This window comes from Simochromis diagramma, unplaced genomic scaffold, assembly GCF_900408965.1.
Source record: "Simochromis diagramma unplaced genomic scaffold, fSimDia1.1 OVJJ01000618.1, whole genome shotgun sequence".
Classification (NCBI taxonomy): domain Eukaryota; kingdom Metazoa; phylum Chordata; class Actinopteri; order Cichliformes; family Cichlidae; genus Simochromis; species Simochromis diagramma.
The window spans coordinates 10,853,243-10,866,613 of record NW_024387423.1 but is presented as its reverse complement, the minus strand read 5'-3'; the positions used below and the strand labels follow the sequence as shown (position 1 = coordinate 10,866,613).

General features: G+C 40.1%; 1 protein-coding gene across 3 annotated transcripts in view; it reads left to right on the top strand.

Annotated features, from left to right (window-relative positions):
* LOC120722138 (neuroendocrine convertase 1-like) overlaps nucleotides 1-13,371 on the top strand; it is a 126,385-nt gene that overhangs the window by 21,431 nt on the left and 91,583 nt on the right. For all 3 annotated transcript variants that reach the window (XM_040012972.1, XM_040012975.1, XM_040012974.1), the window contains exon 4: nucleotides 10,188-10,269. In XM_040012972.1, the coding sequence (XP_039868906.1) occupies nucleotides 10,188-10,269 (82 nt within the window). The remainder of the gene's footprint in view (nucleotides 1-10,187; nucleotides 10,270-13,371) is intronic.

Sequence of the window (13,371 nt, the reverse complement as noted above, 5' to 3'; positions counted from 1 at the left end):
GGAGACATCCCATGACAGCAGGGAGAGGAAGGGTCGGAGATGTGGCTTCGCCCCTGTCCATTCTCCAGGGTGCACCGGACCTCTGGCCTTTCTCCAACACATTGCCCCTTCAATCTCTCTCTCTCACACACACATACACACAAAATACACAAAACAATAAAAATACTCACATAGAAAGACGTGTGTGTGTGTGTGTGTGTGTGTGTGCATCTACCCCACAACTACAAACCACCCTCCCACCCAAACACACACAGACACACAAACAGCCTGAAAGCAAAGGAGAGAAAGGAATTCCAAACTTTCCGATTCAGAGTTATCATCTGAATCAGTGTGCGTGTGATTAATTGAAGTAATTTATGCACAATCTCCAGTGACTCCATGTATGGTTCATGATTTCATTAAACTGTAACTTTAATTACTTTTCTACTATCGTAACTTTAGGTGAAAATAAATTCCCACCCTTAAATGTCTCACGTTTCGTAATGAGTCTTACATTTAATGGATTGCACAAATAATGTTTTGGGATGATGAACAATTGCGTATTTAGACGCTGCTTCTCCCTGCCAGCTGCCTTCATTTTTTTTCCATTACAGTCATTTTATTTTGGAATTTTGTTTCATTTAAAGAAATCTTATTGTTTAGTTTTGTAGCAAGTAAAAAAAAATGCTGCTATTGCAGCTTATTTGAACCCTCTGAAAACCCTTGAAACTTCTTTGCTTCCCAACTTATATAATGCACTTTATTTGCTTTCTTTTTTTTAGCTGAATACAGTTAATATTGTTGTGGGTTTATGGAAGACATGTTTATGTTGGGTTATGTGTTGTCAAACACAATTAGAGTGTGTTAGCTGAAGCAGCTGGCCTCCTGCCAGAGCCTTAGCAATAGTTCGTCCGCCCACCTCTGACCAGGCTTCCATCTTTACAAACACGTCTGCTGTTTTTTTTCCTTTGGATTGCATAGCAGGTGGGTTTGATAGCAGAACCCACCAGTTACTGCATCATATAAAGTTTAGTAGACTGCAAGGTTGCGACGGAGTTAAAATTAGCTTCGTGCGGCTTAATCTGCCCTTCACAGTTAGAATAGTATTTACAGTAGAATAGTATTTACAGGTAAAAAAAGCCCTACTGTTGCTGAGATCCCATTTGCAGTGATGTGGTAGAGTGCTACTCACTGAGGTGTTTGTGTTACTCTGCAAAGCACCTGCATTTTGAAATGAAAGGTGAAATCACTGGTGCATCGTTGTGTAGCAAAAGCATAACGAGGCTGTGTTTTCACGAGATAGATCTATTCCTGTCAGGAGGTGGAATTAAACAGAGGGCTGTTTTACCTTTTAGAAATAGTTGTAACTATATTGTAATAACAGCTGTGCAGTGTAACTTGGCGTATTGATTAATAATGCTGTAAAACCACGGCAAACAAAATAAGACGCAACATAAAATATCATTTATACCTGTCTGTATATCATAACTGTTGCAAACTATTGAGGAGTCCTTTATAAAGAAAATAAATGAAAGGGAACTATTTAAATCTTCTTGACAGAAGAATAAGAAACATCTTTAATAAATTAGCACGATCTGCCGCAGCTGCTGCAGCTCATAGAAGCCTCAGTCTATTGTTTGCTGCATTGACACACACACAGTCACATTGAATGGAGATCCACAGTGGCATCTCAGAGGAGGAGGAGGTTTTGCCACTGTGTAATCCCAGCTGATGCAGCCCTCTGTCAGCAAGGCAGCAATCAGCTGTGGTATTAATCTCAATGCTAATGGCATCATTAGCAAAGCTGTGGAAAAACATACCAATGTGAGGGTTTAGAGACACATGGAGAAAGACCATATATGCACATCTGGCAAATAAAGCACATGTAAAAATGCTGTTAACGAAGCAAAAACACAGACACATACACGCATGGTTTCTCTTCTGTCTCTCTGCGTGTGTATGTGTACGTAGTTTATTTGAAACCCCGTTTCCCCTCAACGACTCTCTTCCGAACTGTCCTAACTATTGTACCTCTTGTGGTTTCATTCTCAAACGCGCAGACATGTTTCTGACCAAACTCTATACTGACCTTTTACCAAATGTCTCAGATACTAACCCCCTGCCATCTTTTGACACACACATTGGTTCCTGCTGGTGTACTACACACTTAATACACAGATACAGAAAGGCACTGTTCACAGCATGTTCCAGTCTTGTGATGACCTGGTTTGAATCTTCTTTTTTAAAAAAAATCTGTTTTAATATCTGTCTCATTAATCTGAGCTGTACAGGCACCTTATTGATGCAACACTCGAGACGACAGCTGCAAGCTGCAGACAGAAGTCAAGGAGAAAAGACATTACCGGCAGAACAAGTGTGAAGTTTTTCTTATATAAACTGAAAAAAATAAGCAGGGCGCTAAAAGATATTTATTATAGTGAGGATGCTATAATGATGAAAGGCCAAGGTCAGCTTTTAGAAAAAATAAAGTCAAATATAGGCTTTACCTTGCAGCTAGCAAAACATCTAAACTTTTAGTGATGCTTACCTAACTAGTGTAAGCTCATCAATAGGTAGTCTTATTTTTGCATAAAAAATGAAATATATTCTAAACAGCCACAGCTAAATTAAGATAGAGCATGCATTGTCCAGTTGTTGTCAAATGATGCTCGATCTCCTTGTGATTGAATATCGAGTTATTGAACGACCTTTAAAATTTGCAGTGTGTTAAATCCTTAAAAACATATAAAAGTGAAAATGTGCTAATAAATGTGATAATTGTTGTAGTGTTTAAAATGTGACAGCAAATCGAAAAATATTTTTGTCAGTGCAAGTTTAGCCTTATATGTAGGGATGGGTATCGTTTAGGTTTTATCTGATACCAGTACCAAACCGGTACTTTTGAAACGGTGCCTGTGCTTAAACGGTGCTCGAACCGGTGCTTAAAGAATGGAGAACACAAACTTTGTCCAAAAACCTCTCATGTTCAGCTGTTTTTTTGTAAAAAGATAACAATGTTAGCCTTTTCTGCAGCTATAGGGCATATATGGTATCACTCTTGGCTGGAAGCAGTGCTTAAACAATGGAAAAAACACCAATTTTGTCTAAAAACCTCTCATGTTTAGCTGTTTTCCACTTTTCTTTGGTCATTTTAGCCTTTTTGGCCAGGGTGAAGGGAGTATCTGCCATCAAACAAGAAGACAGCCGCATGTAACTACGACGGTGTTTGCTAGTTCACCTTACATGCATTAATTTAATAGCGTGGTTAGCCTACTCAACGTAAATTACACATGTACAACATTAAGCTACTCACGCAGAGAAGAACGGCTGCTGCTGCCATCATCATCCGTCATCATTTCTGCTACACTGGCAGGGCTAGGAGCCAGGACTCTCCTCTTCGGGTTTTTGGGGGATGTTGCTAACTCCGTGTCCGATAACAGGCACCACACCCGCAGTAGATGTGCACGGTGTGAGGTCTCACAGCAAGCTATCAAATACGGTGCATTTCTCGGCTTTTAACAAAATTCTGCTTTTCGGTCTGGTTACTACCGTTTATGTCAGAACCGGTGCCGGATACCGGTACCCATCCCTACTTATATGTTGCTTTTAAAAAAGTTACACTCTGTCTGATGAACGTGTTAATTATATTATAGAAATATATAGTAATCTTTGTTAATTCTTGATATTGTGCCTAAACTAAAGTCCTAGAATTTTAATTGCATAAAGCATAACTTTACTACATTGCTATGTCTGTAGAATAGAGATGGAATAAGAGTGAGAGTGCTTTCAGGTACATCCTGCTTCTCACTTCTTCTATGTGCAAACTGTTTTGATGCATTAAAAATAAAAACCATATTAGATATATCCATTGAGCAATACATGAAAAAGGATGGGTGACAAAAAACAACAAATCAAACAAGGTGTTTGTCACATCAATGCGTTTTGCCTTTTTATGATAAGAAAAAAGCACAGATATTACTATTAAAATGATCAACTTTTATGTTCTTAAGTATGACTTAAGCAGAAATTCACATTCATAAAACTTTATATGAAATTGTTGGAAATGTTTTGTTTATACTTAGAATTATCAATGAATTAGATAATTGTGTGAATTGGTTCCTTAATTGAACTTATATTTGATATTTGAAGCTCATATTTTAAGCAAGTAGTTGAAGCCACGACCATTGGGAGTGAATGATTCTGCTCTTTGACATATCGTGGGTGTTAGATACAGTAGGCATTATGCTAGTGGACATTGTGCAACCGGGAATGTCCACTAGCAACCAAACGTCAACACCAAAGTGATGCATGTCGAGCAAATCACATTGTGTGGGCAGTAAACAACTCTTAACTCTGATGAACTTATTGATTCAACACCAGCGGGAGTGAAAGACACCATTTACTGACATTTGACAGAGTGCTAGCTGCTAAGCCCCAACCACATTTAGCGGCTAACGCGTGGTTGGGGCTTCAATTCTTAGTTCTGAGAATAACTATAAATCTAGGAAACTGTTTTATAGATGGGGTCAGTGGTCACTGCAACTAAAGCTACTAAGTGTAATCCATTTGTCATTAATTTGATCATGAATGTTGTTAATTAATTTTACCAGTCATTTACCTATCTGTTCACTACTGTGATTTTATTTTGTGACGATAGACTATACGACATTTGTAATCTACAAGGCCAGAATAATTGTTAGCTCGCAAAATAAAATCTTAATCTGTAATGTATTCACACTGATTTAGGAGCTTTAACAGAAGTTTGGAAGCTTTGTTTAATGCTAAGTTAAATCTAAGTTTGTTTGTTTTTTGCCTCATTTGTGATCCATATTATTTTCCAAGCAGCATCAAAAAGGCTGTAAAGATAACTTGTCTAAAAGACAGAATATGAAGTTAAGAGCCTCACCCCAACCACCACTCTAATGCCGTTTGGGCTTATCTTATCATTTTTGTTGTTTGGGTTACCATTACCTGATTTACATTAGCTAACTTGCATATTTGTGTTCAGCTTTGCAAGCAGTATAATGTCTGTTTCAAATGTGAGGATTTCTCTCTCCCTCTTTCTCTTCCTAACCCACTCTTCTATCCACAAAGGACAGGAAAAACATTTGAATTTTCCCTCAATACTTTCTCACTGTTGAGACGTTTGTGTGTGTTTTTCCCCCTCTCCTTATTTTTCTTTTTTTTTCCTCTCTTTTTTTTTCTGCTATTTTTTTTTAAGACTCCAGTCACATCCGCAATCCCGCGGCCCTATAAGGAGCTTTCACGCTTTTTGGTTTGCTTTAGATGTTTAATACCCCTCTCTTTTGTGTCAGGCAGCCGGAGAGGCGTTAAGAAGCGCTGATAAACCCCACTTAGATCCCTTCCTGGCCCGTCACCCTGGCCTGCCGGGCCGCTTTAGCAGGGAACTGATCTGTGACGGCCTGCCACTCAAACTGAGCACTTCTGAAGGTTGACACAATGGAGTGAGCAACACACCAGAGGGCCCAGGGGTTGGTGGGGGAGGAGGAAGGAGGGAGGATGAGGTAGAGGAGAGGAGGCCAAGAGGTGCCCTAAAAGAAGCCTAGAGGAGGGGCCAGAGTGTATCACGCTGTTATCTATTTCCTCTCTTTCAGCAGTTTCGCCCTCCCTCCCTTTACTGTGTGCTACTGTAGAGCTCCCCATCTTTCCCTGTTCGCCTTCTCGGCAACAGTAACACACACACACACACACACACACACACACACACACAGACAAAAAACCCTCTTCTCTGTCGTTTTTCTCTCTGCGGTCAGGACTATCAGTCTGGCAGCTAGAGATGAGATTGAATGAAGAGGCAGACTTGGTGAGTGTGGTGGGAGGGTTGAGGACTAGATAGGAATCAGCAGTGCATTGCGGGGTCTGGTGACGGTAGCTCACTGCTGTGTGGCATAATGGGTCCAACCAGAGCCAGGCTAAGGCCGACAGTGCGTCAGGAAGCAAAGCTTTGAGATTGACAAGCTCAGGGAGGGGTTGGGGCTGCAGCGGAGGCAGCGACGGTGGGGTGATGTGGCCACTGCTGCTGCTATTGCCATCAGTTTCCCGTGGGGCCGTGGGTGGGTAGTGAAGCCCAAAATGTCAGCGCTGATATCTGTGCAGCTCGGCTCGGCTATCACACTGCTGCAGCTGCCTGCCATCCACCGCATCCACTCATTCATATAGAGACATGGGAGTATTGCACAGACACACACACTCACTCTCTCTCTCTAACACCCACAGTTTTCTTTCTGCGTTTCGTCAGCACCTTCCTTGTTCATTCATTTCAGTTCTATAGAGCCATTTTTGCACACAAACAAACACACACGTGCGCGCACACACTCACACGCACACTCACACTCTTCATGGGATGTCTTTAAACACACATTCATGCAGTTTTACTCCTTCCATCTCGCTGTCTTTCTTCCCCTCCTCTTCCACACATTCACATTGTGCCTCTGTCAGTTCTATCTCAGCTGTTCAATCAAGCAAGTACTCCACTGCTCTCTCTCTGTGTCTCTTTTACCCCACTCACTGTTTCAAAATGATTTTTCCAAACTTGTTTTTCAGTTTTTTCTTTATTTTTATTTTCCATTGATCTCATACCATGTTCCTTTTGTATATCTCTTTTTCTATTTAGTGATGCTTTTATTGTGAAGGGCAAAGTGTCAGCAGCTTTGATAATTGATGTTGCACAAACTTACGATGTCATTTTTCAGTTCAGGTATATGTGGCATGTGTTTTTGGAAATTGTGTGCATTTTGTTGTGTGTGTGTGTGTGTGTGTGTGTGTGTGTGTGTGTGTGTGTGTGTGTGTGTGTGTGTGTGTGTATGCTGCCCATGCGTCACAGTTGGATGATGAATGTGCTGACAGTAGAGGGGTCAGTGTCACAGACAGTATGGTCAATTGCCCCTCGTCCCCTGAGCCTAACCTTGAGCAACACTCCCTGAAGAGTCTCAATCTGCCATTAAGGCCTGCAAACACGCACACACACGCGCGCGCGCACACACACACACACACACACACACACACACACACACACACACACACACACACGCGCATTCCCAAGTGAGCGTGTGCCATTAGTAGATGGCAGGGCTTGGTTTGACAGAGAGCGATTAGCTCCCTATCATGTGTATTGATCACCATGTCCTGGCTGCTCCCCGAGAGGAGAGGCTGAAGGGGTTTAACAAGGCTATTGGGACATACACGCACACACCCTCACACATGCGTGCACACACTCACTATTTGCCAGCGAGTTTATGCGCCTCCACGGAAATTTTTCATCCATCCCGTTGTCATTGGTTTCACTTTTGGAAACCAATGTAAATAGAGTGACTTTGGAAATACTTTTTTCTAAAAGTTTCTGGGAACTATTGCCACACACCGCTCTGGTGTTTAACTGCTTAGCCAGCTGAAAATGGTTATATCTTCAATAGCCTACCAATACTACTCCCAGTTTAATTTGACCTGACGTTTGAGATGCATCTGAAAATATTCCTGTTAACACTTTCTTTAACCAGTGTATTTAAAAGCCCACAATCATATTGTATATAGTGGAATATAAGTTAAAACAGAAATATAATAAAACAAGAAGAACTCAGAGAGTGCAAACCTCCACCATGGCAGCTCACTCTACAGTATTTACTTTTAATAATAATAGTATTGTATTCTGTACATATTCATTTAGTTTACATTGTTCTTTTTGAATGCACTTTAAGAAGTTTGTAGTGCAATCAAAATAACACATTTTGGTGTTAGTTTGAAATAAGACAAAAGTCAAATGTAAAGTTGAGGTCAGAGGTCAAATGTGACATGATATTTGGATGCAAACTATAATGTGATATTTTTAAACCACACATACCATTTTCTGAAAGTTTGATCTTGAAGTAGAGCTTAGAGGTGAAATTTAGATTCCCCGTATGTCATAGTTCATTCCCTATATGACAGTACAAACTGTCAATACAAATAATGGCAATAAGATACATAGTTTTAAATAGCGCTGTTACTTTGACCTTCAGATCAGTTTGTTAATCAGAGGTCAAATGTGACATAATATTTTAAATCTTTATACAGTACTTTCTATGTGTTGACAATATGTACCACACTAAGAATGATAGTTCCTAAGGATTTGTGTCAATTTTCACCCAATAAATCGTTAAGTTGACGTAAGCAAACTTTGAATGGATTGTTAACACGACCCCACTCTAAACCGCTACAACGTTTCAGCAGAATTCACTCAAAACCTGTTAAAAACCACAGAGACAAAATGACGACACGCATGCAAATGCTACCAGAAACATAACCTCCTTTACAGAGATAACTATGTTTTTTAGAAGTGCTTTGCAACATGCAAATAAAAACTCAGTGAAAGGCAGCTGCAAGCTTGTGCTCACTGATGCTGTCCATTGCTCACTGATGCTGTCCATTGCATGCCAACGATAAAGTCTCAGTGGACCCCAGTGGCTGGCTCATGCTGTATTGGGAAACTGCTTGTGTCTGTTTTGCATTAGCATGATGACATTTATGTGAATGTCCTGAATGAATGCGCATGAAAGGTGAACTATCAGTTCTGTTATTCTGATTATCCAGAGGAATACATATGTACCAAGTGTACTGTTGTGCTACACAGTATATCCTAAGTAAAATGCTAGTTTGGAGCTGCACTCTGAATTTGGTACCGGTACATGTTTTTGTATTCATAACAAACAAAACAAAACAAAGCAATAGTATAGCTCACACATAAATTAGAAACAATGTTTCTCTTGCTAAATAGGAATTGCCTAAATGTGCTAACAAATCCAAGTGTTTGTTACACTTAGCTTATTATGCTTTAAATCATCTTAAATTAGCATAAATCAATACGCTGCACCTAAAATAAACACCCATTTGATTACATTTGCAGATTTGTGCACATCACATCTTCTCTCTGCCTGAGTTCTTCTCTGTTTCACATCACGTATGACGAGTTCTTAGCTTTAACAGCTGTCTTCTTTGGGAAGGTTAGACCAGCTCCTAGCTTTTGTTAATTGAGTATAATTGAAGATGGTGAAGAGGGAATAAACCAAGCAGGCTTTTAGGAACATAAAAGACTGCCGCCGCCTCTCAGTAGTATTTATTTTCAACCTCTTCCACTCTGATTTAAGTGTAAGAGGACAATAGTGGCCTGACAGTGATATGTGCGTGCGCGTATGCGTGTCTGTGATCTGCTGTTTGATTTACTTCACCCACCTTCACAAGGACCAGCCTCTTATCAGATCAAAGCTGCGAGCAGCGGCCTATGAAAGAAATCGTGCGTGCGCGTGAATGCGTGCACATGCGTGTTGTGGAGGACAGAGGTGTAGGTGAGGCGGGGGTGTTTTTGTTGCTTTTAACCCAGGACAATGGAACGGCAAAGGAGAGAGTAAGCGAGTACTCTTTGAACTAATGAAGAGGAAACCTTTTACTCTCCTCCATAAAGATGCCCAGCTCTCCCCGTGCTATGGATTTCCCCCCTCTATTTCAAAGTAGTGTGAAGCAGAATAGGACAAAATATTTTATTTGTTCGGTGCCTCTCACCGTCTTGCTTTTATCCTCGTAAAACTACAACAAGAAAAAAAGTTAAATTGCGAAAGCGAAATTGAGACAGACGATTATTAGAGCTGTAGTGCATGAGCGTCTTTGGGATGAGCCAAAGGTGATTTGTTAAGGTGAAGTGATTTTTTTTTTTCTTCATATTTCCAAATCAGTGTAAAGAAGTAGTAAAGTGCCCATTTAAAATATGCCTTACAGCCCAATATGTGATGGGTTGCTTCCATTCATGGAGTTTAAATCAGGCCACAGCATCTTCTTCTGTATCATTTTATTCCAAATGTCTGGACTTCCAATGATTTCCTGTGAACAAGCAGTTGGTGACATGTAGATACACATGAGGTGTTTGCAGGTACGTTATCTGTGTGTTTCACTGCAGTATTTCCCAGAGGCAGGAAATTTGCCAAAAAAGAAATCGAACTAGCTCAAATATTCAAACCACTTCAAACTTGACATTTACTGCTTCAGATTCCCCCGCAATACACCCACTAAGAGTGAAATAAATTGAAATGCCTGGATAAGAAAAGTGGAGAACACAGACATGAAAATACTCAGAGTTACCTTCATTTATCAGTGAGAAGATTACAAACTAATAGTTCCAGTTTACTGGTGAGCTCTGATTCTTTTCGTTGTGTGATTTCCAGGTTCACTGGGTGCAGAGACAGCACTGCCATTACAGAGACAAACGAGTTCCTGTGACAAGACTGGACCATGGCACTACCAATGGCAAGTTTGACTAATACTGTTCCCTGACTAATGCTTTGTTTTTCACTGCGCTGAGTTATTAGTTTTTGCTGAATTTCTGTGATTTTCACAGAAAACTTTGGTTCAAGTCCCTCTGCCATGAAATACCCATTACTAAATAAACAACTGAAGGCGGGCACTGGTTTTGCTCACTGGGATTAGCAGGCGACCATGGCTGAGAGCACTGTGTGTGTGTGTGTGTGGGGGGGGGGGGGTTGTTTTGTTTTTTTGCTTAAATATGCAAGGCCTTCGACTAAAAAAAGATGTCATCTGGTTGGGAATGCATAACCTGCACTGATCCAGGCTTTCCAGATGTGCAAGCTGCCAATTCCATAGGCACTGATGTACCCCCATACCATCAGAGATGAAGGCTTTTAAACTGAGCGCTGATAACAAACCAGATGCTCCCTTTCCTCTTTAGTCCAGAAGATGCGTGTTTTACAAAAAGAATTTCAGATTTTGATTTGTCTGACCACAGGACAGTTTTCTGGCCCAGAGATAATGGTTTCTGGACCATGTTCACATATGATTTCTTTTTTGCATGATTGAGCTTTAACCTGGATTTTCATTGGCTAAAACAGAAGCTGCATAGGTGCAGCATAGGTGCAGCTTCTGTTTTAATGCTCATATGCACACAAACCCAGAGGGTGAGAAGAGAAAGAAGACAAGAAGGAATGAGACTCCTGGCTTTGTTTCCTTGTTATGAGGCAAAACTAATGTAGCCTAAGCTAGTGAGACCAATCATGGTGGGTTATCTGGCCAAAGGTAATGTTCATTCTGCAGACATCAGTGGATGGATATCAGCTGAAAATGTGGTAAAAGTGGCATTAAGCCTTTACATGTTTATTTATTCCTTTTTTGAACTTCTTCATTGTCTTTTGAGACATTTTTACCTGTAAAAATGGGTAATGGGAAAAGTAGCTAATGCAAAATGTTAGTTAATTTAACAGCTGCAGCCTTCGTATTTAGCAAAAAAAACAATTTTGTGTGTGTTTGCAGGATTTTGGCTTGAAAATACAATGCTGGATTTGTGCAGATATCACAAAAATAAAGTCCGAGTGGGTAAAGTAGTATGTATTCAATTTTTTCAAAATACATTCTTATTATTCCACGAAACATGAGTGAGTGCCTGAGTCTATCTGAATCAGCTAAGTTTGGTGCAATGAATTCATAAAAGTCTGCCAAATTTTACCTTGATACTAAGAAGGTTTTCTCAGTCACAGGTCCTCAGAGAGTACATAAAAAATGAGTATGCCGCACTGAAGTGAAATGCAGCAATCGAATGATTGAGTCTAATGTTTAGCAAAATGAGAAAGAAGACAGAAAGAGACATGCCAAAAGAAAACATTATTGTGCTGATACTTTACTGAGCCACAGTTTTTAAGTTTAATTATCTATTGTCATGTTTTGCAGAAGTGATGACCCAAAAGCAGGCTGTACATGTAGATGGATGTAAACAAAAAGCAAACCTTTATTTAGGCTGATAGCAAATTCCAAAAAGTCAACAAGATCCATCAGCTGGCAGACAGCACACAGGGACAACAACAATACAGCACAACAAAGAATAGATGCAAACAGAGGGGTTAAATACAACCACTCAGGGTAGAGTGGAAACCAAAGGCAACACAGCTACAATCAGAGCTGATGAGACAACAGAAGTTAAATTAAACACAAAACACAAAAGATGACCAAAATTAAACAGGAACACTTAACACGGAGATTGAAACTCAAGGAATTACATATAAACAAAACCACAAACAGGAACTAGATTCCAAAACTAAAACCTGATAATAGCAACATAAAGAAACCAAGCAGGAAACATCTGTTATAAGAAAAAGAAAACCCAAAAAAGCACAAAAACAAGAACCCACAACTAGTTTCAAAGCTCAGGCATAAAAACAGCAGAAACAAAAATAAGGATAATAAATATTTAATGGTGTAAAATAGCCACATACTGGCTCGGGTCCTCTACCAGAGGCCTGGGAGTTTGAGGGTCCTGCGCAGTATCTTAGCTGTTCCTAGGACTGCACTCTTGTGGACAGATCTGCGATGTTGTTCCCGGGATCTGCTGGAGCCACTTGCCTAGTTTGGGAGTCACCGCATCTAGTGCTCCGATTACCACTGTTACCTTCACCCTCCACATTTTCTCGAGCTCTTCTCTTAGCCCTTGGTATTTCTCAAGCTTCTCGTGTTCCTTCTTTCTGATGTTGCTGTCATTGGGAACCGCTACACCGATCACTACGGCCGTCTTCTTCTGTTTGTCTACCACCACTATGTCCAGTTGGTTAGCCACCACCATTTTGTCCGTCTGTATCTGGAAGTCCCACAGGATCTTAGCTCGGTCATTCTCCACCACCCTAGGGGGCGTCTCCCATTTTGACCTATATATATATATATATATATATATATATATATATATATATATATATATATATATATATATATATATATATATATATATATATATATACACATACACATATATATTACACATTTTAGTAATTCCAGTATATATGTATGTGAATAGGGGAGAGAGAGAGGGAGACAGAATTAAAAACATTTTTAGTAGTACAGTTTAGTAATACTTTTGATCATAGGTATATTAAATATCTATGTGTCTTTTGCAGGTGTTTTGCTGTATTTGAATAGATCACTGTAAGCTTTACAACAGTAAACCACTGATGACTGTGTGTGTGTGTCTGTGTGTGCATGTTTAGACATCTTTGTGAGGACAGAAAACTGGCATGCTACTATACTAGTGGGGACCAATGGTCACTTATGGGGACAAAATGCCCATTCTCACAAGTTTGAAAGCATTTTTGAGGCTCAAAATGTGGTTTTAGTGTTAGGGTTACAATTAGGTTAGGTTTAGGTTTAGGCTGGGGGTTAGGAATAGGCATTCACTTTTGATGGTTAGGGTTTGGGTAAGCGGCTTGTGAAAGCATTATGTCAATGAGATGTCCTCACTAAGATATTAAAATGAGCTTGTGTGTGTGTGTGTGTGTGTGTGTGTGTGTGTGTGTGTGTGTGTGTGTGTGTGTGTGTGTGTGTGTGTGTGTGTGTGTGATGGGAATTGGTGGCTGT